Source organism: Schistocerca americana, chromosome 2, assembly GCF_021461395.2.
Source record: "Schistocerca americana isolate TAMUIC-IGC-003095 chromosome 2, iqSchAmer2.1, whole genome shotgun sequence".
In the NCBI taxonomy this organism is placed as follows: Eukaryota; Metazoa; Arthropoda; class Insecta; order Orthoptera; family Acrididae; genus Schistocerca; species Schistocerca americana.
The window spans coordinates 849912585-849940370 of record NC_060120.1 but is presented as its reverse complement, the minus strand read 5'-3'; the positions used below and the strand labels follow the sequence as shown (position 1 = coordinate 849940370).

At 38.1% G+C, this 27786-nt stretch overlaps 1 protein-coding gene across 2 annotated transcripts in view; it reads left to right on the top strand.

The window, feature by feature from the left end:
* The window catches only part of LOC124595639 (phosphatidylinositol 4-kinase beta), a 254187-nt gene extending 228461 nt beyond the window's left edge, over nucleotides 1–25726 (top strand). For both annotated transcript variants that reach the window (XM_047134470.1, XM_047134471.1), the window contains exons 4-12: nucleotides 1244–1361; nucleotides 1448–1746; nucleotides 1987–2117; nucleotides 11012–11242; nucleotides 13817–14041; nucleotides 15617–16002; nucleotides 17264–17482; nucleotides 21922–22169; nucleotides 23183–25726. In XM_047134470.1, coding sequence (XP_046990426.1) covers nucleotides 1244–1361; nucleotides 1448–1746; nucleotides 1987–2117; nucleotides 11012–11242; nucleotides 13817–14041; nucleotides 15617–16002; nucleotides 17264–17482; nucleotides 21922–22169; nucleotides 23183–23367 — 2042 coding nt within the window. In that variant the 3' untranslated portion in view covers nucleotides 23368–25726. The remainder of the gene's footprint in view (nucleotides 1–1243; nucleotides 1362–1447; nucleotides 1747–1986; nucleotides 2118–11011; nucleotides 11243–13816; nucleotides 14042–15616; nucleotides 16003–17263; nucleotides 17483–21921; nucleotides 22170–23182) is intronic.
* The last annotated feature ends 2060 nt before the right edge of the window (nucleotides 25727–27786 follow it).

The following is a 27786-nucleotide window of genomic DNA, read 5'->3' as shown; positions in this document are numbered from 1 at the left end:
GGATATGTTAACAGAACAATTGCAGCTATGGATTCTGTAACATTGGTGTTCCCCACGTAATAGGGTAATGCTAAATGATTGCCAAGCCCAGACTCAAGATTTTTGGGTGAAGTGAAGCATATAGAGACTAGTGCAATGACATTTTGTGACTTGGATAATTACGTATTACTTTACAAAACTGCAAGGTTAATAATCAGTAGTGTTGGCGATCTTTTGGTTCCATCAGTAAACTGATTTAACTAAATGACAACTGGTTAGGAAAGTATTAAAGTTGAAGGTACTAGTTGTTTAATACACTATATGCCTTCGCGGTGAATTATCTGTTTTCAGGTAAAAATCAAACTATGGAAAATCCAGGCTGGAATGTAACAATATTATGAGAAGGAAAGTTGCTACTCACCACATAGCGAAGGTACTGAGTCACAGATAGGCACAACAAAAAGACTCTCACCCAGAGACTGCAGTCGTGTGTGAGTTGCGTTTGCGCGTCCGCACGTGTGTGTGTGTGTGTGTGTGTGTGTGTGTGTGTGTGTGTGTGTGTGTGTGTGTGTGTGCTTAATTAGATAACCAAATGCACTATCCAATGCAGAAAAATTAGGCCAACTAAAGTATAAAGGCAAACTTGGAAATTAAATAAGCTGAAGAACTCAAATCGCAAAAGTATTGACAGTTTTGTATATATGCAACATATAGTTCGCTTGTTTTTTAGTAGAACACAGTTGAATTATAAGAAAAAAAATAGTTATTTAAGAGAAGTAGAATAATAGCAGATGGAGTAACTCCAGTTTGCTATGTTTCAGTGTGACTTTCCAGTGTGAGAAATGTACTTCAGATGATTGTCAAATCAAGGAATTTAATTTGCGCATTGAGTTTAGTTTAACGTGTTTGAATATTACCCACAAGAGAGTGTCACAGAAATGTTCAAAAATCTGGATAGGCAGATGCTTGAAAATAAATTCTGTTGGAAGATTACAAACAGTGAGGAATCTAGGACTATATTACTGCCTTCTACATGTTGCTCCCATTGGGACCTCAAAGACAAGATAAGAATAATTGCCACATGTGCAGAGGTATTTGAATTCTCTCTCTTCCCGCACTCCACATGCGGATGTGGACGGAATGGGAAGAAACATGAATACACGGTACAGAGGGATGCCGTGCAGATTGTGAATGTTGAAATAGTACAAGTGTACACACGTTTTCTAAATTGTATGTCTAATTAACATTTTTATTTCTCATGCAGGGAACAAAATATTCAGTTTTCCAGACAATGAAGTAGATTTTTACTTGCCACAGTTGGTTAGCATGTACATACAGATGCATGATGTTGCTGAAGTAATACATCCGTACCTTATACACAGGTAAATTTTAATTGCATGTTTCACCATGTACTGAGATCTGTACATAAAAATTGCATCTTATGTAATGATGTGTTTCTGATCAATAGGTGTAGAAAGTCTGCTGACTTTTCTCTGAAGTGTGCCTGGCTCCTTGATGCATACAGTTCAGATGCTCATTTACCATCGAAGAAAAAGTCCCATGGAACAAAGTTGCGTAATCATATTCTCTCAGATGAATTACGCCCTCGAGGTCATCAACAGCATAAACCAGACCAGCCTACTACAGTTCCTCCTCCACCTCCTCCGCCACTTCCTCTTCCATTATCAGTTGCTAAGAAGACACATCAGCGATCTCGATCTGATGCTACAGGACTCTTTCAGAGTTGCAAACGCATGCTGTCTTCCGGTAAGCAAATTTCAAAGTTTGTAAAGTTTGTGTTTGGTTATATGTTGTTTTTTCTGCAATGACATTGTTTACAAAAATGCATACATATAACTTTATTAAGGAATATAAACAAAACTGATAGTTATGTGATTTGAAGTGAATACTGTGATCTTAGGAGTTTTCACTGCTTTATTTATGTGTAGCATAAGTAATCCATAGCTGAAGCAGTCAGTGGTATTTTCCATCACCCATGTTTTGCAGGTTCGACCAACAAAGTCTCTTTAGGTGACTTAGCATCTGGACGTGCGTTTGACAATGGCTGTACCTGTTTTGACACCTGTCAGGGGGTCGTTAATGATCTCAAAGGAAAGAAGACGGATTGCACGTGCAATGTAATTCATAATTATATTATGTATTAGTCTTATTTAGCTTAGCTTCAGTATTGAATCCGCAAAAACTGATGGAGGTTAATGTTTATAATACCAGTTTTGCAACACCCTATTTCTTGAAATGTAAAGTCATTTGTTATTGTTGAATGATTCTCCTTCAAATTTCGTTTTGAAATTTGGGTTGGCATCACAGTCATTTTACTGCTTACTTAGTAAATTTGTGCTTCCAAAAATAATTTACACGGCTTAAATATACTGTTTGTATTAACGGGCTTGTTTGTATTTTTATTACATTTATCGAATTAGCACAAAAGGTAATGTTTAGTGGGAAAAAATGCCAGGATGTTTTGTGGTCCAAAATCCCAAGTTAACTGTAAGGTACCTTCTTTCTCATTGCCTTTGCAAACTAATTTACAGGCCAGAAAGGCAACGCTATACTACATCCAATAGAGCTATGCTATGTAAAACACTGCAGTAGTCAAGACATACTAGTTGGATAGACTATCAGCTTTCTTTGTTGATTTGTGCAATGTACTCATGAGCAATTGAATTAAAAATATCTTTCTTAGTAGTGGGGAGCACCACTTTTTGCCGTGCTGACTGTGACAGGTGTCTTCGGTATATATTTCGTAAGAAACTGAAAGTGTTGCAGGGTCATCCTGATCCACAAACACACTACCATTACCCCACAATTCACGAAGACTGGACAGAAAAATCAAAGATGTATACTTCATGTCCTGGTGTCTTAGAAGTGCTCAGTGGGATTCAGGTTGAGTTATCCTGAGGAGGAACCACGCAAGCACCCTTACATCTATTAAGTGCTGGAATTTGGGAATGGTAGGGTTCAGTGTCGATGTGCTGAAGTCGTGTGATCAAGGACACTGTAGACCAACAAATGGAGGCACATGGTAAAACATTAGGTTTCCGTATGATGCAACAGTGAGAGAGGATGGCAGATGCATTAAGGGTTCCCACTTCATCCCATGTAAATATCTCCCACAAAGGAATATGTCCAGCATCTAGCTGTATAGCATTCTGCAAACTAGTGAGTTGTATCACCTCTTCTACGAGGTGCCTCTGAAAAGTAAGTACCGTTTTATTGTACTGCCACTGCAGCAATGGTGTCACAGTTCCACACATTCACACTCATATTTCTGTTTCATTGTCTTTCCACTGATGCCTTTAAAGCTCTTTTGTGCTGTGTGTACATTTGATAGTGATCTTTCAAAATGTTATGGACAATCTCTGAGCTCATGGACTGTGAAGTGCAATCTGTAATACAGTCTTTGAACACAAAGAAGGTTAAGCCAGGTGAGATTTGTCAACTTTTTAGAGAGTTGTGGTGAAAATGCAATGATTAATGGGATGACGAGGAGGTGGGCGAGACAGTTCAATGGTGGATGAACCAATGTTCATGACGAAGCATGGAGTGGGCAGCCTTCTGTTGTCAGTGATGGTTTGGTTGAGAAAATGAATGAAAAAAAAATGATAACAGAGGGTTCACAATAAGAATAGTTTGTGATGACTTTCCACAAGTTTCAATATCTGTTGTGCCTGAGATTGTCACAAATAATTTAAATTTTTGCAATTCGTGTTCCATTTGGGTTCTGAAAATGCTTATGGATGTCCACAAAATGAAGTGATAAGACAGTGCTTTGACATTCCATATGTGATATAGTGATGAGGGGGGATGAGTTCTTAAACTGAATTGGGACCAGTGATGAAGCTTGGTTTTGCCATGTCATTCCAAAATCGTAACAACAGTTGTTGGAGTGGGTGCACGCACAATCCTTCAAGAAACAAAAATTCAAAACAGCATTGTCAGCACAAAAAATCATGCATTGTGTTCTGGGGCAGGCAGGGCATTCTGCACTCAATGCGGTACGATACCGTGAAACATTAGGTAAATCTCAGCTCTCAGCAAAAGGGCATGGAATGTTAGTCAAGACGTTGTGTTGATTCATGACAACACACATTCTTGTTCTGCTGGCGTCACTCAAAACCTTATTCAGCAATTTGGTTGGGAACAGATTGATCACTTGCTGTACAGCCCCAATCTCTCATCCTCTGTCTACCTCTTGTTCTTGAACTTGAAGCATGATTTTGGAACAACACAAAAGATGGTGTTCAGCAGTGGCTTTCTTCATTGGCAGCATCTTTCTATGAAGAGGGCATTGAAAAGTAGGTATCCTGTTATGACAGATGTCTGAACAAGGGTGATGTAGAAAAAAATTGAAATACTCTTTCTTTTTTAAAAGAGAGAGAGAGAGAGAGAGAGAGGGAGAATTTCATTTGAAGAAAAATGTACATTCTTGGCTTCTTCAATCAATCTGACTTGTCCAGACTAACATTCTAGAGGATTTTCAAAAATTTGTAAGGAATGGTAAAAACAAATACACTGATTATGTTGTAAATTAAATATCATTTGTTTGTAGAAATACACTGAAGTGCCATAGAAACTGGTATATGCGTGCTTATTCAAATAAAGATATATGTAAACAGGCATAATATGGCACTGCGTTCAGCAACACGTATATGACACCTCCATCCAATCGTGTAAATAGTGCATTCCAACGGACTTGGGCAATGCCAGCAGGGCAATCCAACACCCCACATGCCCAGAATTGCTGCAGTCGCTCCAGAACACTCATCTGAGTTTAAGCTATTCCACTGGCCACCAAACTCTCCAGACATGGTCATTATTGAGCATATTGGGGATGCCTCATAATGTGCTGTTCAGAAGAGATCTCCACCCCCTCGTACTCTTATGAATTTATGGAAAGTGCTGCAGGATTCTTGGTGTCAATTCCTTCCAGCACTACTTCATACATTAGTAGAGTCCATGCCACATCATGTCACGGCACTTCTGCATGCTCTGGGGGGCCCCTACATGATATTAGACTGGTGTACCAGTTTCTTTGGCTCTTCGGTGTATGTTAAGATTTATTGTACCTTAGCAAGTGGAGAAAGGTAATGACAGTTTAAAAATGCAGTTGTAATGTCATCTGAAAAACTTGTGTATAAAATTTTTAAGTGTATTTGCCTGTCTGTTTGCCTGTCTATGATAATTTTGAAACAGTTTTGCATACAGTGTGTCTCATCAGTGTTAGCACACCACCAGCAACTTACCCTCTTGGAAGATTTTCCACTGTTTTCTGCTTACTTCAGTAGACACTACATAAACATGTCGGATATGTCTTCTTTTTGGCTGGTGATATTTTGTCAGGAAAGTTTTAGCTTGTAATCTACTTGTACTGGTTGCAAAAAAAACTGTTATTCTGTAAGTTTTTGTTGCCTTCAAAAATAAAACTGTTCGCTAGCTTCATAAGAATATCTACATCTACATCCATACTCTGCAAGCCACCTGACGGTGTGTGGCGGAGGGTACCTTGAGTACCTCTATCGGTTCTCCCTTCTATTCCAGTCTCGTATTGTTCGTGGAAAGAAGGATTATCGGTATGCCTCTGTGTGGGCTCTAATCTCTCTGATTTTATCCTCATGGTCTCTTCGCGAGATATACGTAGGAGGGAGCAATATACTGCTTGACTCTTCGGTGAAGGTATGTTCCCGAAACTTTGACAAAAGCTCGTACCGAGCTACTGAGCGTCTCTCCTGCAGAGTCTTCCACTGGAGTTTATCTATCATCTCCGTAACGCTTTCGCGATTACTAAATGATCCTGTAACGAAGCGCGCTGCTCTCCGTTGGATCTTCTCTATATCTTCTATCAACCCTACCTCCGTACGGATCCCACACTGCTGAGCAGTATTCAAGCAGTGGGCGAACAAGCGTACTGTAACCTACTTCCTTTGTTTTCGGATTGCATTTCCTTAGGATTCTTCCAATGAATCTCACTCTGGCATCTGCTTTACCGACGATCAACATTATATGATCATTCCATTTTAAATCACTCCTAATGCGTATTCCCAGATAATTGATGGTATTAACTGCTTCCAGTTGCTGACCTGCTATTTTGTAGCTAAATGATAAAGGATCTATCTTTCTGTGTATTCGCGGCACATTACACTTGTCTACATTGAGATTCAATTGCCATTCCCTGCACCATGCGTCAATTCGCTGCAGATCCTCCTGCATTTCAGTGCAATTTTCCATTGTTACAACCTCTCAATACACCACAGCATCATCCGCAAAAAGCCTCAGTGAACTTCCGATGTCATCCACAAAGTCATTTATGTATATTGTGAATAGCAACGGTCCTATGACACTCCCCTGCGGCACACCTGAAATCACTCTTACTTCGGGAGACTTCTCTCCATTGAGAGTGCGTCCTGTTATCTAGGAACTCCTCAATCCAATCACACAATTGGTCTGATAGTCCATATGCTCTTACTTTATTCATTAAACGACTGTGGGGAACTGTATCAAACGCCTTGCGGAAGTCAAGAAACACGGCATCTACCTGTGAACCCGTGTCTATGGCCCTCTGAGTCTCGTGGACGAATAGCGCGAGCTGGGTTTCACATGACCGTCTTTTTCGAAACCCATGCTGATTCCTACAGAGTAGATTTCTAGTCTCCAGAAAAGTCATTATACTCGAACACAATACGTGTTCCAAAATTCTACAACTGATCGACGTTAGAGATATAGGTCTATAGTTCTGCACATCTGCTCGACGTCCCTTCTTGAAAACGGGGATGACCTGTGCCCTTTTCCAATCCTTTGGAACGCTACACTCTTCTAGAGACCTACGGTACACCGCTGCAAGAAGGGGGGCAAGTTCCTTCGCGTACTCTGTGTAAAATTGAACTGGTATCCCATCAGGTCCAGAGGCCTTTCCTCTTTTGAGCGATTTTAATTGTTTCTCTATCCCTCTGTCGTCTATTTCGATATCTACCATTTTGTCATCTGTGCGACAATCTAGAGAAGGAACTACAGTGCAATCTTCCTCTGTGAAACAACTTTGGAAGAAGACATTTAGTATTTCGGCCTTTAGTCTGTCATCCTCTGTTTCAGTGCCATTTTGGTCACAGAGTGTCTATACATTTTGTTTTGATCCACCTACCGCTTTGACATAAGACCAGAATTTCTTAGGATTTTCTGCCAAGTCAGTACATAGAACTTTACTTTTGAATTCATTGAACGCCTCTCGCATAGCCCTCCTCACACTACATTTCGCTTCGCGTAATTTTGGTTTGTCTGCAAGGCTTTGGCTATGTTTGTGTTTGCTGTGAAGTTCCCTTTGCTTCCGCAGCAGTTTTCTAACTCGGTTGTTGTACCACGGTGGCTCTTTTCCATCTCTTACGATCTTGCTTGGCACATACTCATCTAACGCATTATGTACGACGGTTTTGAACTTTGTCCACTGATCCTCAACACTATCTGTACTTGAGACAAAACTGCTAATATGCATTCTTTTTTCTTTCTTCTTTCATTCACATTCCTGGTTTCTTGATGCAGTACTAAAGCATTGGTGGTACTAATCAAAAAGAGATGAAAGAATAACTTTTTCAATACTTCAGCTGTTCTCATTGAAATCAGATTTGTCAACATGTATCTTGTAAATGCTACAGTCCAGGGCAGCGTTGGGCCTGGTCTTTGTAATAGACCCTGCTGGCTGCACAGTTACATGAATGGTGGGCACAGTGTGGCATGTAGGCAGCATTAATATGTCTTTTGTATTCCTCCATTGTATGCACAGCAGTTGCTTTTGTTGTCTTCTCAGTTTGTTTGACAACACTGCATGAAGAAATCTCCTTCCTGTTCACCATACAGGTGTAGTCAGCTGTTGACTTTCGATCCCAGAAGTAATCGAACTCAGCAGGTTTATACCAGTCCATGTTGACAATAAAGCCCTTGTCAAAGTAGTTCTTTATGAAACCCTTCAAGAGAACCGTAACTCCTGATTCCTCTCTTCACTACTCAGTGTATACTTCCATTCTCAGAAGCTAATCTGTTGACACCTCACTACCTGAAATATTTTTCTACTCTAATTCTTTTGCTTGTTTTTCAAGAATATGATGAATTTTACACAACTTCTAAATCAATACATACCTTAAACAACAATCGCAGCAGCACAAAGTGTAAATGAAGACAAGAAGACATTTTGAATTATCAGTCACAATTTGGATGGTTGCTAGATATGTAATACTCATTGTTGCAAACTTACAAGATTGCTTTGAAATGATCATGAATCATAATACTAGCAGCAAAAGGAGTGTGGAGAACTGGATTCTTCTGCAGTAGTCATTGCATTTATGATTTTCTGACATGCATGTAAATACTAATAGCAAAGAAACAAGTAAATCTCATTTACCTTCATTATTCCCCACTTTTCCCAGAAACTTTTATGCTGAAATGTATTTTGTCTTCATCTTTTTGCAGTAATGCTACCTGCATATTGATTTGTCTCCGTTTGTATAATTCTTTACATTTCTGGTGGAATGAACAATGAAAAACAATAATACACAGTTGATTTGACATCAAGAAGGTTCTTGGGAAACAGGAAGTGCAAGCAGTGCACCCACGGTACTCCATCCAAGTTCAGTATTGATTTAATATTTTACGTTTTTTTCTGAGGTGATGAAGTTGAAACAGGAGGCTGCAACAATTTGCCGTCATTGTCTTATTCAGCTATTGGAAATAATACAGTAAAAATCTTTGCAAACTACTGTGCCTATGAGAAAAATAGGGGACTTGTAATTACCTATATCTTCAGAATCTTTGAAACCTGCATACAAATCACCCATTATCCAAGTCCCCTGAGATAGAGTTGTCAAACAATTCACCTAACATTCTTGTAATTTTACACGTGTCTAAATTCTCCATTATAACTACCGGAGGTGTATAATACTAGACCATACATTCGAGCCAAAAGTGACAGGTCCTCTACAGGTTGAAACAAGCGTAAGCAGGTATATGATATTTGCCCTTCGGAGAGTAACAAAATAATTCACAAGTTTTCCAGAAAAGGACAGGGCATTCTTGCAGGTGTACTGCTGCCCACTGGCTCCTCAAAGGCCAAGTTTTGTTGGCACAAAGGTAACAGCAGATTTTTTTGTTCTTGCTGAATCGGGTACCAACTGCCATTTCCCTTTCTGTTGCTCCAGTGAGGCTTGGGCTCTATTGTCAAAGTGTTATTGCTCATCAGTGTGGGATCCATACCAGATACGGTTCACAGAGGAGATAGAGAAGATCCAAAGAAGAGCAACGCATTTTGTCGCAGGGTTGTTTGATAAGCGTAATAGCGTTATGGAGATGTTTAGCAAACTCAAGTGGCAGACTCTGCAAGAGAGGTGCTCTGCATCACGGTGTAGCTTGCTGTCGAGGTTTCGAGAGGGTGCATTTCTAGATGAGGTATCGAATATATTGCTTCCCCCTACTTATACCTCCCGAGGAGACCAGGAACGTAAAATTAGAGAGATTCGAGCTTGCACGGAGGCTTTCCGGCAGTTGTTCTTCCCGCGAACCATACGCGACCTGAACAGGAAAGGGAGGTAATGTGACAGTGGCACGTAAAGTGCCCTCCGCCACACACCGTTGAGTGGCTTGCAGAGTATAAATGTAGAATGTTGTTCGCTTTTAGCTTAAGAGTGTATACGTTTTTTCACCACACCCTCAGACACCATTAAAATTGAGCTAGCTGGTGACACTGGATTGAGTGAAAGCTGTCTCTTTAATATTTCAAAAGTTGCATGAGAACAAACATTTAAGTTGAAGAGAGATGTCTATTTACAATTTTGAGACACTGATTATAAAAAGTTATTGACAGATCAGTGTTTACAAAATGTTAAGTTTTGCTCATAATGAGTTATTAAAAAAGCGAGATAATGATGTTTGGCATGGTGAGATAAATAATATGGCCAGTGCATAATTGAGTAATTTGAGAGCTGCCAATGTTAACCAAGATTTGTTCTTAAAGGTAAGGCACATTTATTCGGACATAAGTAAATTGTTTCTCTTTCTCTGAAGTGCTGAAAGTTACTAATATGCAAAGAAGTACAAAAATCAAATTAGCACACTTTGTTCACTTGAGGGTATGAAGATTCATATAATTATAGGAACCTATCTTCCTTCCTTCCTTCCTTCCTCCTCTTCTTCTTTCTTTTATTTATTAATTTAACATACATAAATGTTGTGCAACAGTAGCAGAGTTTGAGTGCTAAAATACTATGTTTTTCTCTTTGTTACCTATATGTTTTTATTGGTTTACTGTTCTGTAACATTGTGTTTTTACAATGGAAAATCCAGGAAGAAATGTAACAATATTATGGAAAAGAAAGTTGCTACTCACCATATAGTGGAGATGCCGAGTCGCAGATAGGCACAACAAAAATACTGTCGCAAATAAAGTGTTTTGCCAGTAAGACCTTCGTCAGAGTTATAAAAAAAAAAAACACACACACACACACACACACACACACACACACACACACGCAACTCACGCACACGACTGCAGTCACAGGCAATGGAGGTCTCAATTGCCTGAGACTACAGTCATTTGTGTGTGTGTGTGTGTGTGTGTGTGTGTGTGTGTGAGATCTAATTTTCACTAAGACCTTACTGGCTGAAAGATTTATTTGTGACAGTCCTTTTGGTGTGCCTATCTGCAACTCGGCATCTCTGCTATATGGTGAGTAGCAGCTTTCCTTTTCATACTATTGTTACATTGTGTTCTTACTTACACCTATCATAAGCAGAGTAAACAAAGTCATATCTTCGTGTATTTATAATGTATGTATGCAGTAACAGTTACGGACAGACCTCAAAAAACTGTTTATGGGTCACTGTGAAAGTGGGAGAGTACTTGTTGTACAGTGTCACTGAGACATTGATATTAAAATGCAGGGGTCTTGCTCTTCTTCTTACTCTCATCCCATTCATATTTAATGAGTTTTGGGAAAGTTTCTTTATTTTAATTTATGTAAAATATTGATTCCAGGCTCCACGTCTGGCTCCTCAGTTGGAGTTCCTCAAGGCACTAATATCAATAGGCAAACTTTTGAGCACAATTCCAGTCAAAGAAGACAAGACTACAAGACTGCAAGCAGAGCTATCTACATTGAACTTGAATCTGCCAGCTCGGGTATGGCTGCCCATTCATAGTGAGGTACCTCACCACATTGTTAGAATACCACCCCAGACTTCTGCTGTCCTCAATTCAAAAGACAAGGTAAGTGACATGTCTGTTATTCCTGCAATAATTCTGGTGTATTGTTTCAGGTGAGAGTAATATGGTGATAGAGCGGACTAATTTTAAAAATTTGAAAGTTACTGACATTTTCTTTCATTAAGCTCATTTGCCCTTATAAGTTACAAAGGTTAGTTCATTGTATCCCCCATAAAAGGAGGTCACCCTGTGACAGCTGTTATCTGTAAATGAACTTATTATCCCATTGTTGATTGTCTTAAGTGTTCCCAGAAATCATTTAAAAATTGCAGCACACTTCTTTCCATCAAAAGCAGCAAAGAACTAAGGTAGTTTTTTATTGTTTGAGTTTGCTATTATGTTAGTGTGATCCTGAAGTAGAAATGCTCCCGAAATTTTTGTCCCTCCACTGAGGTAAAAGTTACAAATAGAACCATTGCTGTGGCAAACATGTTTTTAGAGCAATCATTTTCTGTCTGCTTGTGTCTACAGCCCTGCAGTATTAAATCTAACAACAGTCCAGGCAGAAACTGTTGTCATTTTAGAGTAAAATTGGCAGTACTCACTGGGAGATATGAGAGGAATGCATGATAATTCATTGACATTTGATTACATATACCCAGTGGCAGGACAGTATGCGAACAACTTTTGTATTGGGAATTTAAGCAAGTCTCCCATGCTTACTTAACCTCAGCTTGCAAGCAAGCATTATTCAGCATGCTGTGATAGCTACAGCAAAAAACTGTTCCATTACCAAAAAAAAAAAAAAATACTACCTGTATTATTGTCCCTCTTTACTTACCTAAAATTATCTTACACACTGGTAACATAACTTTTTAGCCGTAGCAGAAAAATGTCCTGACCCACATTGCTCTTATTCTTAATATTAGCCTGAGATTCATATTTATCTGTTCGCTGTGTGAAATATTTTGTTTTCTGAAACACAATTGCAAATATTTCTTTGCCAGTAGCTGAATGTGGGAAGTTTCATAGTATGTGGAGCATCAGTAGTGGTCTGTGGCACTGAAAGATATATGCACATAGTTTTGGTTAATAGGACATGTATTGAGGGCAGGAGGGGGGATGAAGCTTAAAAGAGAAAATTATGTAAACTGCAGCAACCTAAAATCCTATAAAAATGCGAGTAATGACTGGGTGTACCATTTATGTCGTGAACAACGTCACATATTTTATTTGAAGTATTGAGCACTTTCACTCTTATGTATTCATTCTTGGTTGGTTGCTGTACTCACTTCACATATGGTGTTACTGTTTTATAGTTATTGTCACATTGCCAATCTGACTACAATACCAGTAGCCCATACTTCTATACTTTGATCAGTTTTATCCAGGCTTATAAATCTTGGTGACATCACATTATCCACTTTGGCTGTATTTATTTATATTTCATCTTAGTTGCACAAATTTAAATAAATAATGCCAAAATGTAGAAAATGCCACATTTATTTACTAAATTTATAGCTGTGCTATGAAGAAATTTGGAGAAGCGTAACTTCACTTCTGGCATAAATTTGTGTACTGTAGTCTTAGTCCCATACTAATTTGCTTGATGCCACTTTCCATGAAAGAGTTCTTCAGGAAATCCACTAACAGATAACACTACTTTCCTTAAGTTAATGACTCCTCTAATGTGAAATGTATCCCATTATCCATTATACTGAATAGATCTTAAATATCGGCAAATTTCTTCCATTGTCAACTGTCACTAGCTTTGCTCTCACTTCAAGTTTTTACATCGTTCATATTGAGTTCTAACAGTTCCTCGGTGAGCATTTTATTTTACACAGCATTAATGACAACAATGGAGGCATGAAATTAGGAGGGTCCTTTGTGTGCCACACTGCTCTCTTGGAATCATAATCTATTGCACACTTTAGTTTTCATTTAATGGAGGTCACAGTGCCTGTAGCCTATATCATAAAACTTATGATAACCTTCTATTTTCTTGATGTTCTTCAAAACAGAACAATTTGCTACTTATGGGATCATAATGATGGTTAAGTGTGACAGCTTTTGATACTCTCTATCAATTAATCTTTAGATTCTTTTCAGTATTCACAGCCTACCTTGCCTACTACTTCCAGTCCCATTTTCCTACTTTACACTGTGTCTGCTGTAGGGATTGTTTTGCACTCGCCATACCATGAAATTTTGACTACTCTGAGTTTTGTAGTTAGTACTACTATCTTGTACCTATGACCACAGGTTCTTAGTGATTTCTGCTTTCCAATAATACTATTTATAGCAACCCATTCATTGTTTTGCTTTGGTTTGAGATCCAGTGTCTTCGACTTTCTGTGATGATGTGAATACTGTTCTTCTTGCTATAGTTTGTGTTTGGTAAGAATGTCTTCTGCTTCATATTAGTAATTTATAGCTATTAGCCTTCTAAAATGTGATAATATTTTATTGTTTTGAATTAAGTTGGATAGTATGCAGCAAAAAAGTTTTCTGTGAAATGACTGATTTTATTGGCTTATATTGTTACTTCCCACAGAAATATCCATTTTTGTGAAATCAGAGCCCTGTAGTTGTTTCACATTTTGTTCCAGTTGTTGATTGCTTCTTTTGTTGCAGGCTCCATATATTATATATGTGGAAGTACTGGAGGTGGATGACATACATACATCACCTGTGCCAGCAAAAATAATGAATACTTTGCGACCTACAAAGTCTGAGGACAACCTTGTAGCAGAAGTACAGTGTGAAAGTTTGTCTTCGTGTGCTTTTAGCATTTATAGTAGTCCTGATGATGATACAGCAGACTGCTGGTCACAGGAGGATGATGAAATATCCCAGCAGGTATTATGACAGTAGTATTTGTTTGTGATTCTTCATCTTTGTGAGCATTTGCAAAAATGGCAACAGATAACACATTGCTTAGTAAACTGTGACCTCAAATATAATTTTTAAAAACTGGAAATGAAAGATACAAGTATAGGCTAAGCAGATGAACAATTCAAAAATGTGAGACTGTATGTGAAATAGTAGATATTTTCTGCTGAATGCTGTTCATAGTTAAGATGTTAGTGATTGTGAATAAAAACTGGAGGAGTCTTAAGAATGTTTTCATATGATGACTGTAAATGCTCCCCATTTTGGAACTTCACACTGATCTGAACTGGAAATCATTAGACAGTTCATTTTTATAAAGGAAATAATTTTCTTGCATACACAGTTTTATTTTAGTTTGAAATAAATACTTTATTTCATTATTTAGCAATTTGCTAATTTCACCCCATTGGGCAAACTAAATCACAATAAAAATGTTACATTTGTAGCAAGTCAGGGTGGGTCGCATTGAAAGGGGGTGGGGCGGGGGGTTGTAGGGGGGAAGCGGCATTTGGTAATGCCCTTAATATTGTGAAGTAGCTTGACAATGCCCAAGGGGGTCAAAACTAGCTGATTGCTAAGTAATGACATAAAATGTTTGTTTGAAAGTTAAGAAAATGTATACAGAAAAGGACAATATTATGAAAAGGATAGATTGCTACTCTCCTTTGGTGAAAATGTTGAGTCACAGACAGGCACACCAAAAAGATTGCTTAACAAGTAAGCTTTCGGCCAAAAAGGCAACCAGAGACAGTGGTCATGTGTGTGATAGCTGCATAGCTGCATTTGTGTGTGTGTGTGTGTGTGTGTGTGTGTGTGTGTGTGTTTTGTCTAATTCAGGAGGAGGCTTTTTGCTGAAAGCTTATTTGTTTAGTAGTCTTTTTGCTGTGCCTATCAGCGAGTCAGCATTTCCACTATATGGTGAGTAGCAATCTGTCCTTTTCATAATATTGTCATTATTCTGTCCTGGATTTTCCATTATGTGGGAAATGAGTTCCTTTAAGAAATTTACAGTATTTGTGAACCCATACATTCAAAATTTTATAGCCAGGTGTAAGATTTCTGGAGGTTAGTCCCGGAATTGAAATTGACAATGTCTCAAATCTATCTCACATGCATCAGGAGTACCATTCTGTTGCACAGTTATACTATGCAACACAGGTCATGTGCTAAGTGGCATGTTTAAATGTGCTCTGTCATCTTGTACTTCTTATCCTTGTGACTAACAAATGATAGCTGCATCATATGCACTGTAATGCAGAGACACTGGAATGCTCATTTTAAGGTGACCGTGATGAATGTCACTTGGTCCTGTGTAGAAATAATTACCTACCTCCATAAATCATTGTTGTATTGTTCGCCATTCATTTCTCAAATCCCTTTGAAGGAAACTATGAGAAACATGTGTATTGCTCTTGTTTCTGCATCTGTATGGTGGTAATTAAAACTTTTCTCGTGTGTGATTCTGGTTCATGTCTGCCATAGCCATTTGCTGTATCAAAAGAAATAGTGTTCCCACCACTAACAAACTGCTCTGACTTTCAGTATATGCAGCTACGGAAGCCAATGGATCGCGACACAATATCGCAGCTGAGCCAAGAATCAAGTGATTCGAGGGAGCCACCTGTGTTTATAGCAGCTGGTGACATTAGGAGGCGGCTTTCAGAGTCATTGCATGATCAGAGGCGAGCAGCATTCACACATGATCCTGAAGACCCATCAGCAGCTGCTCTGAAGGAGCCCTGGGAGGAAAAAGAGAGGAGGTTGCGTGAAGCTTCACCATATGGGCATTTCAGTACATGGCGGTTGCTGTCTGTCATTGTAAAGTGTGGTGATGACCTTCGACAGGAACTTCTAGCTTCACAGCTCCTGTCCATGTTAAAAAGGATATGGGAAGAAGAAAGAGTACCCCTTTGGGTGCGCCCATATAGGTGAGACAGGTTGCTGAAATGTTGTAAAACTAACCATTAGCAATAAACTCTTGTGTGTTAACTTCAGGGTGTCCAGAGGGGTTACTGAAAATTTTAGCTTTGTATTAAATAGTCAAATAAGGAACTGTCGTTCTTAGCATTATCTGTTGTCTGTATTATAACTAATAAGTGAGCAATTGCACAAGTTAAATATCTTGTTAATGTGGGAAAGCAGCCTAACGAAAATAAAAAAAAGGTTAACACTACAGAAAGTACCATGCTCTTGGACTTGAGAGACATGACTTTGGAAAAGTTCCAAGCTCAGTGGATCTTCTGATGTAGATATAAGCAGATGTCTTTTCATAGGGACATATAAATGTAAGAGTACATTGAATGGAAGAAAGACATACTTCATGAAGAAACAAGCTTTATTGAGAACATAGCCCAAAACAGAAAAATTAATAAGTCAGGAGGAAGATTCTCATGGTTTAATAGGAAATGCAAAAGTGAGACCTGTTAGGAGGTTCCAACAAATAATTGACGTGTAAATGTGTGAAAGAGAAAGTGACGGGGAATTTACATCTCTTAGTAGAATAGAGAGCAAGTAGAGAGAAATTGTGGCAACAGTAAGTTAGTTGCAGTATAAGAGCAAATGACTGAATCCATTGAAAGGAATAAGTATGTTAGTAAATTTGGTGTAAGAACTAACATTGTGAAGGGGAGCTGAGAAACAGTCCAAGCCACTTTGGGAACAGCTGTAACTGCCTTATACAGCTGTTCAAGAAGCCTCTTGTAGCTGTTGGGTGAATGACCATTATTGTTGTCAAATCATAATGCTTACAGAAGAGTTTTAATGAGATAAAACTTCAGGGAGAAGGTTCCCCAGGTGAAAACTGAGGGCTAATCATTAAGTTTTAGTTATCACAAAAAATCGATCTGTGACCATGAAACTTGACGATGGTGTTGTCTTTGAAACTTTCCATTGAAATGCATTGCATAAAACAGAAACAAAACTCAGCAGAACACCCATAAGCATACTATTAATCATCATTATTTTCAGACAGGAGCTGCTGTGAATCCCTCTGCAGAGTCGTGACTTGTTAGTTTCCTTTATATGTATGTTATTTATTTCATTGGCTCTTGATACACAAACAGTTGTTATACATTGCAGTCGTACCTGATTGGGGGAAACCAGGATGTACCTTGTAAATTTGAGAGATTAAAAATGCTTCCTCATTATTTAGTTAAGTGACTTGCTCATCTTTCATTTTTGTTTTTCCAGGATTCTGTGTTTGTCTAATGACAGTGGGCTCATAGAAACTATACCAAACACAGTTTCATTACATCAGATCAAAAAGCACTGTCAACTTTCACTTCTTGAGTATTTTATTCGAGAGTACGGACCTCAGAATTCTGAAGCATTCCTCACTGCTCGTCAGAATTTTGTTGAGAGCTGTGCTGCTTACTGCCTCGTCTGCTACTTGATACAAGTCAAAGACAGGTAAGATTAGTGTGTTGAAATTATGTATGTGCATCTTAAGCATGTTAGACTGCATAGATGAATATGGCTTTGCCTAACAGTCTTAGGGTGATTTACAGCCCTATAAATTGTTAATGTGTCAGATCAGAGTGCTAATTTCCATTTTGCATGTAAATCTCAATCCCTTTGTTCCGTCTCATTGCACATCTTTACAACAGTGTCATAGACTTGTAATTAATTTTCTGTGAATGCTTCTTTTGCCACGTGTTCGGTCTGCTCTTTGCTAAGTCCAGCAGCATTATACAGTGACCTGAATGTTGTGGAATCTTTTCCTTATTGTTGTAGGTATTTAATGACACATGGCAATTTCAATCCTTTCTGATTCCTTTCCTGCCAATATTCTTTCATCTTTTTACTATGACTGTTTTCTTTCTCCAAACTGTTTCACTCTTTTTCTCTTACTTGGTGTTATCTTGGAATCTTTCCAACTGTAAAACTACTATTTTGGAAACAATTTGTGTACTCTGCAGTTTCAGCTTTGCACGGTGTGATTGAATAATACATTAAATTTCATGCATGCAGACTCCATCTCTTCTACCAATATTTCAGCAGCATATTATCCAACCATCCTCAGAGAGAATTTGCTCATTCTGAGGGGGACCAGAAGATGCAGCTGAAGTGTTAAACAGAAGAGATGGAATTTGTGCAGCTCATGCACAACGGTTACTGGACTATTTTGTATGCTTCTTCTTTCATGTCATATGTTTTTTAATTATTTTAAATTCTCATATCAAAATTGTATCTTTCTGTTGTGCTTCGGTATCTGTTTCAATAGCCTGTTATCATAATTCTTTATGAAATCCCAAAAATGTAAGCTTTCACACAAGTCCTCCTCCTAAAACAGAAAACACACACACACACACACACACACACACACACACACACACACACACTACTGTCTTGGAGTGCTAGGACCCGACAGTAGACTGCAACTGCATGTGATGAGAGCGGCAACCTGCTCGACTGTGGGTGGTGAGGGAGGAGGAGGCATGGGGTGGGGATGGGGAGACAGACAGTGATAGTACTGTTGGGGTGGGGGAAGATGCTGTGCTGCCTGTGGGAGTTTGCAGGGACATGGTGGGCTGCTAAGTCAAGAGTTCGGGGAGCTGTGCTGGAGGGGGCAGGCAGGGGGGGAGATAAGAGAAGTAGAAAAGGGAAAAAGCATTGTCGATGCATCAGTGGTGTATAAAACATATGTAGTGCTGGAGTGGCTGGAGAGAAGGGGATCGGTAGATGGAGGAAAGGGAGACTAGCAAAGGTTGAGGCCAGGGGAGTTATGGGAATGAAGAATATGTTGTTCATGTACCATCTAGAGGAATTCTTTCTAGCCATCCAGAATACCAAACCCTTCATCTGATTCAGATTCATTGACATCTTCTTCATGATTTGGACCAAGGGAGAGGACACCCTAACCCCATTCCTCCAGAAGCTCAACACAGTCCACCTCCTCCTCAAGGAAGGCCACATCAGTACCTCTGCCCACGTCAAACACACCAATAACCAACAATACCTCCACTTTGACAGTTGCCACCCATTCCATACCAAGAAGTCCATTCCAAACAGCCTAGCCACCCAAAGTTGTTGTTTCTTTAGGGGAGCAATCCATCCCCAAATATGCCAAAGGTCTCACTAAGAGCTTCAAAGACCAAAATTACACTTCCAACTTGGTCCAGGGATAGATCTCCCATGCCTTGTCTCTTCAGTCACCTACCAACTCCTCCATACCCACTGTTTGGCCACAAAGAAGCATTCCTCCCTTAACTCGGTACCAACTAGGACTGGAGAAACTGAATGACACTGTCCCCATTACCACCACCTCTCCCTCCCGCAACTACAGTGGTATTCCACTGTCTACTGAACCTACACAATATCCTTTTCCATCCCTATTCCCAACCTCTTGCCTCATGGCTCATATCCTAGCAATGGACATAAGTGCAAGGACTTGTCCTATACAGCCACCCACTACCACTCACTCCTGTCCTGTCACAGGCATCTCCTCGCCCATCAAAGGCAGTGCTACCTGTGAAAGCTGGTATGTGATCTACAAACTAAGTTGTAACCACTGTGCCACTTTCTGTGTGGGTATGACCACTAATGCGCTGACTGTCCCTATGAATGGCGAATGGTAAACTGTGGTCAAGAGACAGCTGGACCACTGGTGTGGAACTCTCCCTACAGCATATCCTTCCTTCTAAAACCTGCCCAGGCCTCAACTTTAGTTAGTTCCTATCCTCCACATACTTGTTCCCTTCCCTGCTCCCACTCCAACATTACACATGCCTTATATCCCATCGATGCACCTACAAGTCTTTTTCTCCCCTTCTCAACATCTCTCCTCCCTCTTTCCTCCTACCCCTTCAACACCCCCCCCCCCCCCTTCCAAACCACCCCTCCTTAGCACATACTCCTGACTCTGAAGATCCTGCATCGGCCACAATTAATCGGGATCCTCTTCCTGTTGGCTGATGACCGGTGCTATTCATGATGTTTTGCCCCCTTGGAAAGGTTCACTTTCTTTTAAAGAAATTAGCAACTTCGCTATTGTGGGATATTCTTTCCTTTTATAGTACCTTTATATGTGCCGACAAATTGCATTGGATTGGAAAGAATCAATACCTGTAACAGGACGAGGCTGCTTTTTTTTTTCTTTTTTTTTTCTCTCTCTCTCTCTCTCTCTCTCTCTCTCTCTCTCTCTCTCTCTCTCTCTCTCTCTCTCTCTCTCTCTCTTTTACCCCCCCCCCCCCCCCCGGAGTACTTAAAAATACACTGTTTCTTCCACACGGGCTTTTTTCCACACTGTTTACTTCACTATCGTGTAAGTCTTGAAGTAGCACCCCTTTCCTTATAACTGTTCTTTCACTAAGTCCTACAGTTTTCGAGGTACACTCTAAAACTTTATCGGCAGGAATCGACGCGTGCCCAGGAACAGAAACAAATTCTTTTCCGTGCTCGTAAAACTTGTGCGTCCTCTGTAGCAATTCCAAAGCCTGACTATTTAATGGCACTCCACAGCACAACGGATTGTCGCATGGTGAATGACATCATTTTGGTGACATTGTTTAACAAACAAAAACTGTAGCCGAGGTGGTAACACAACATAACAGCAGGTGTTCGCGCACTAACATACAATGTTTACACGGAAGCCAGCAATGTGGTAGTGTTGACGCCGGAACCGGCTTTTGTTTGGTGCTGTTATTGGTTCAGAAGACGTGGCACCTCCCGTTCCTCACTTGTTTGTTAGTTATACTACCAACTCTACGGCACTTGGGGAGTGTCCTTGAAGTGACGTGTTTCAGCAGCCTGGGTATAACTTGCATAGAGGCATTCTGGTTTCAGTTCTGTTATTGTATGCTAGTTTCGCAGTTTTGCATGGACACTCTTTTACTGTATATGTTCATGGTTATTCTGTATGTTTTTTCAAGTACCACCTATAGCAAACAATTTTTAAAACTTTTTTTTTTCATTATCTCCTAGATACTGTAACTTTTAAAGCTTTGTTATTTGCTCATATAAACCATTAAAAATTTATGTTTTTTCGTGTTAACAATAAATTTATTTTTCACTTGCTAGCTCTCCAAAAGGCTGATTTTTGTTTCTGCTAAATTTTTTGAGAGTTAACTGCTCAGCGTCTACACATTCAAGACAGCCTTCATTAATAAAGCACTCCTCCCCTCCCTAGTTTATTGGTGATACCTAGTATTACTTTTTTCATTTCAAAATTGTACTACTGTTTTCTGACACAGTTATAGATGCTTTGCGGGTAAACTGACACTTTACCAGACAATTGATTTTTTTAATTACTAGAAATTTTGACCAGGAATAGTACGTCCACTTTCATATTTTTAAAATCTCCATGTTTGTAGTAGCTTGAAAGAATTAAAATATATTCGTTTCATTTCCATAGTTCTAAACATATGTAGAATAACATACCTGTCCCAAAAACTGGGATTTCCATAGTATGTTGTCACTGCAGTGAACCGGTAAAATGGGGTAATTTTTAAATGTGCTTGTTTAGATGCACCACATCTTGCAAGCTTTTGTAAAAAGAAAGCTTACAAGCTGTAGCTGTGATTTAGTTACTACGAAATTACATTGATTGCAAATATAGTTTTTTAACATACATCAGGTTTAATGACACATGCAGATTCATTGGCTATTTAAAAATTTATTTTTGGTAACTCTCAAATTTTATTAATAGCACAGTTATGTGATACTTGCTAGTAATATAGTAGCAAAGTAGCAGTTGTGTTTGGAATTAGCGGATGAAACATTTTAAGTCAGTCTTCAGTAAATGGCATTGTACTATCATTACGTAGATTTGCCAGTCCTTAGTTTGTTAAGAGTAATTGCAATTCTCATTTTTGTTGATTATTGGTTCACGAAGAATGATTATTTTGCAGGCACAATGGCAATATCCTCCTGAATAACGAAGGTCGTCTTATACACATTGATTTTGGCTTCATGTTGTCAACTTCACCAAGAAACCTTGGGTTTGAGATGTCCCCATTTAAGCTCACTCAAGAGTTTGTGGATGTGATGGGAGAAGAAGACATGTTTAATTATTTTAAGTTTTTGATCCTGCAGGGTTTAGTAGCTGCAAGAAAGCATATGGATAAAATAGTCAGTCTTGTGGAGGTTATGTGCTCAGGTAAGTTGCTTCTAAAACATATAAATCATTAACGAGCAGAAAAATTGCACTGTTGTTACTGAGTATGAAATTCCTCCACCCCCTCCCTCCTTGGAAAATGCTCAATAAATTGAAAATATATCGCAATGTGTCTTTTGTTGGCTTTTATTGACTGATTACCCTCTTTAGTTATGTAAAAAGGAACAAAAATGCTCAAAACTTCATCAGTAAAAGCAGAAAGTACCTGATAGAACTTTTCAATTTGTAGTATAAGGAAAAACAATGATGGTAACAATTGCTGTGGAAAACAGTCATCCAAACTATATACATAACTTTTAGAATGTAAACTTGACAGTAACCATTTCAACAAAGTTAAACCAAAAGTGGGAAACAGAGAATAGAGAAACAACTGGTAGATGCAGACTCTATGATAACAATAGTGATGTTATAAGACTGTCTCACCGTTGTTTGAAGTTTTTGATAGTTTTGGAGAGAAACAAAGGCATATTAAAAAAATATTGACTCAGTGGGGCAGTTTACTCCGACAGCAGTTTGAGTACAATGTGAATATTAAGTATTGTTGTTGGCAGAGTAATAATGAAACATATTGGAAGGGCAGGTTGTTGTTGGAGCATAGAATGGCAGTCGTTAGTGGGGACAGTTGTGGGATAGCAGTTGATGTACTTTATTTTTCTTGAGAGCTGTCCCTGTACTGCTACAGAAAAGATTTCCTAACAATCTGTATTCGATATTAACAAGTTTCTCTTCTTCAGAAACAATTTTCTTGCTATTACCAATGTACATTTTATATCTTCTCTAGCTCGGCCATCATAAGTTATTTTACTACCAAAATAGCAAAATTCATCTACAATTTTTAATATCTCATTTCTCAATATAATTCCCTCAGCATCACTAGGTTTAACATGACCACATTACATTACCATTGTTTTGCTTTTGTTAATACCTTAACAGTATCACTAATTAATTGCTAAAGGTGTAATAATTGTATACTGTATGTCTTAATTCCCTTTTAGATTCCCAGCTACCATGCTTGAAGTCTGGTGCAGTTACAGTACAAAACTTAAAGAAGCGCTTCCACATGAGCATGACAGAAGAGCAGCTACAAGTGCTTGTAAACAATCTTGTTGAATCAAGCATCCATTCTCTCAGCACTAAGCTGTATGATGGCTTCCAATATTTCACCAATGGGATCTTGTGAAGTGCTGTGTTTGTGTAAAGTATTGTTCGCAAAAGTTAATTGAAATTCTTGTTGTTTGCTGTAAGACATTTGTTCCTCGCATGTGAAAAAGTTGATTATTAAATTCAGTTTTAAAACGTTCAGACAGTTTATTAATTTACTGCTGTTTGTATGTTGTGTAAATAAAAATTGTAAAAAATATTTTTGTTCATAAGGAGGATGTGGCTGCAGATGTGTGGACTTGCTTGACTTTACCATGTAAAGTGTTACTGTGCACATTTGCTAGGTAATTCTGGCAAATTATAACTGAAAGGGTACTTGATAGCAACCCTGAATTCAAGAAAAGTCTGGTAATACTGGACTGAACAACCTTATTGATCAATATGTTGTTTGTGGTATTATGAACACAATATTTACTGAAGTTGCAAGAAAAGTAAAATGCTTCCCATATTTTATAATTGTTTTCTGATGTGATATTAGTATAATAATAAAAAAATGATTACATCAGTGAGGTGTGAGCCTCATTCTGTAATAAAATATTAACACTATAAAGTCAGGAGCAGTGGCTACTTTTCTTAGACATGGTTGATGATGTTTGGAAATTCTGATTTACAAATGTATTTTGTCCTGTTACTGAAGTCATAAATTATTACTGTGTACTCAAATTTCAGGTGAAAGTATTTGGTGTCAGATATTTTTGTCTTCTGCTGAGAAATGCAAGCAGAAATAAACCATTCCTGGCAATACACAGGCTTAACTTAACCATATTTTAATCATTATACATATTAAGATTTAATGCTGAAAAATTTTTATGGCTCTGTGTCTTTTCATATGAATAAATGAAATACTGATTGTCTGACTATGCAGATTTCAAAATTGCAAAGAATTACATCAGCATATTGTTAAATACTCATGAAGCTACCAAAAAAAAAGAATCCATTTTAATGTTCTGGAGCTCAACATTTCAGTCATACAAATAAGTTTGTGTGTGTGTGTGTGTGTGTGTGTGTGTGTGTGTGTGAGCATGTGCATGTTGGTGGTGCACATGACATTCAGCAAAAATGTTAATCCTTTTTAAAAAGAGAAACCAGCAGTACTTTTGTTTAAAACCATTTTAGCCAATCAGTGGAATTTTAGAAGTTTGTCAGATACTCAGCAATCAGAAAGAACTTCTTCATTCTAGCTTATATTTTTCAAATTCTATGTTATGTGTGAGATTTAGTAATTGAATTTCTTTTCAAATTAAAAGGATACATTACTTCAAAGGAAAAACTTAATTTTTTATTTAATATTCAGCAGTTGATTGTAATATTGCCTTGCCATTAGTTAAAAATGTACCTTATAATTTTTTATCTAGAAATATGTGGATAATGCAGCAACATTGAAGAAATTCATCTTACTTCCATTGTATGATTTAATTAAAATATTATTGTTTGTAATAAAATTTTGTACCTTTAAGTTAGTTACCAGAATTGATCTGAACCAACCTAAGGTATAATTTTGTTGGGGTTGTAGTTAGTAATAATTATTTCTTCCATTTGCATTTAAGAGTGGAACTTTATTAAATTTAAGTACAACCACATAAGTCAACGTGTCATACAGTGGTGTAGGGCACACATTTATTTTACAGTATTTCATAAAATGGAACTGTAATCCTCTCCACATTACAAATTAATCCTGTTGCGTGCAGCTCTCATATTATACAAATTTTCATTCATTCCATAAAGTGTATCACTCTTCATTTCACATTATATGCATTAAAACTATACATACATTTAAGACTGAAACACTATGTGAAATAAAATACTGATTGCATGATCTTATTTTAGTGTAACAATACTGTGTTACGGCAATTTGTTTTGTGTGTTTAATTACTGTTCTGTTAATTGAGGTCAGTAGTACTTCAGTTTATATTTATATTCTTCTGTGGTCTTTGTATAGGTGAACTGTGTCTTATGTATTTGTCTCAGTGTTATTTTGTTTCACATTTGTAAAAAAAAAAGTTTGCTATTTAAATATGTTTACACACACTGACCCCACAGTTTTTAATGTGGGTCGTGCCTATTTAGGTGCTGGGAAGAAAATGTCAAATTTTCTTGCTGCTGTAATTAGTGTATGTCAGATGTACTTCAGAATGTAATGAATTTTGAGCTGTGTGACTGTTAAGAAAAGGAAACTCTTCTCATCAACTTATGTAAATAGATGTATCAAGCTCATGAAGAAGAGGCAGATTTCTTTCTTAACATCATATCAGATTGTTGACTTTATTTAATTCCCATAATAGTAATATTCACTATGTAACCGTGTAATGTTTGATATTAAAGATCATGTATATTGCTGTCATTCCATTTGTATTTTATGAAATAAATTTATAAACTCATGTCACAGCTTGATTTATTTGTTGTGTTCTTGTAATTTATATAGAAAAATTGTCCATTTGAGAAACATTGGAAGTGGAGAAAAAGGATAGTTACATTTGAAAGACCTTAAATAAACCATTAGAGAGAGGAACACTTGCAAGTTCATCAAGCAGATAAAATACCAATTGAAACAGCGTACCACCTAATCTCGTGTGTCTTAGTGGGCAAGTTTAATGCTATGAATTTAAAAGTTTTTTGTTTTTCATCCCTGGTTACTCAGTTTATTTTTCAGTTAGTAATTTTTTTCTGTATGTAAAAAATGAAAATTATTGCTGTGGGTCGGATTTCAGCGTAAACTTTCAATACCCTAGTAACTGACCAAGTCTCTCAGTTCACAGGAAGATGCTTACAAGGGAACCTCCCCATCGCACCCCCCTCAGATTTAGTTATAAGTTGGCACAGTGGATAGGCCTTGAAAAACTGAACACAGATCAATCGAGAAAACAGGAAGAAGTTGTGTGGAACTATATAAAAAAAAAAAAAAGCGAAATATACAAACTGAGTAGTCCATGCACAAGATAGGCAACATCAAGGATACCCTGAGCGGAGGAGCGCCGTGGTCCCGTGGTTAGCGTGAGCAGCTGTGGAATGAGAGGTCCTTGGTTCAAGCCTTCCCTCGAGTGAAAATTTTACTTTCTTTTATTTTCGCAAAGTTATAATCTGTCCGTTCGTTCATTGACGTCTGTATTCACTGTAATAAGTTTAGTGTCTGTGTTTTGCAACCGCACTGCAAAACCGTGCGATTAGTTGAGAGGCACGTCCTTTCGTCTACTATTCGCACGGTTTTGCAGTGCAGTCGCAAAACACAGACACTAAACTTATTACAGTGAACACAGACGTCAATGAACAAACGGATAGATCATAACTTTGCGAAAATAAAGAAAGTAAAATTTTCACTCGAGGGAAGACTTGAACCAAGGACCTCTCACTCCACAGCTGCTCACGCTAACCACGGGACCACGGCGCTCCTCCGCTCGGAGTATCCTTGATGTTGCCTATCTTCCGCATGGACTACTCAGTTTGTATATTTCGCTTTTTTTTTTTCCCACACAACTTCCTGTTTTCTCGATTGATCTGTGTTCAGTTTTTCAAGGCCTATCCACTGTGCCAACTTATAACTAAATCTGAGGGGGATGCGATGGGTAGGTTCCCTTGTTAGTTAAGTACTGTGCTGTCAAAACAAACTTTGGTGTGGTGACAGCTTTACTTAATGCTAACACTTCCTCTCTGCACTTATAAAAATTAAGCTAAAATGCCAGGAATCATAAAAATTGATGTGAGACAAAAAATTTCTTTCTCATTTGATAACTAATAATGTTTGCAGACATTTATTCTATGTAGTGGAATAACACGATTGAATATTTGAAACGTTGTTATTGTTCAAAAACTTGCAAGATGTTGGGTTTTATGAAAAATACAAGGTGAACTGATATGTATCTGGAATCATTGATTTATTTTAGTACTTATGTGTACAGCTAAAATAAAATAATCCAACATAACAGTGCAGCCATATATTTAGAAAACATCTTACTTTCTTTCCTGTTGAAATACTATCAGCCGTTAGGCAACCCACAGTATTGTCATAGAAGAGCATGGTCACTGGGCGCACACAACACGTGCCAATGCATCACAACAGATTTTCATTAAAAATACATAGATTTTGACAACAGATCCCCACAATTAACTTTTTCTGTCTCCAAGGTCTTGTAAGCATGTACATGCAGGACTAGACTCTCTTGGCCTATTTGTGTGTGTTGAATGAATTCTTCAGGCTGGGTACTCTTGTCATATTTCCACATTTTGTCTTAACCTTTTGAGCACTATGGTAGCTGCATGTTGTGGCATGAGTCTGTTGTCAACATTTTCCCTAACAGTTCAGTGGAATGATATGGTATTTCACAACCTCCATTTAGGTTGGCCCTCACTAAGTTAATAATATGCATTTATAGTAATGATCTCTTGTTTCAGTTTGAAGATTATTACAGCAACACTTTTGTAATGAAATAGAGAGGTAGTATGT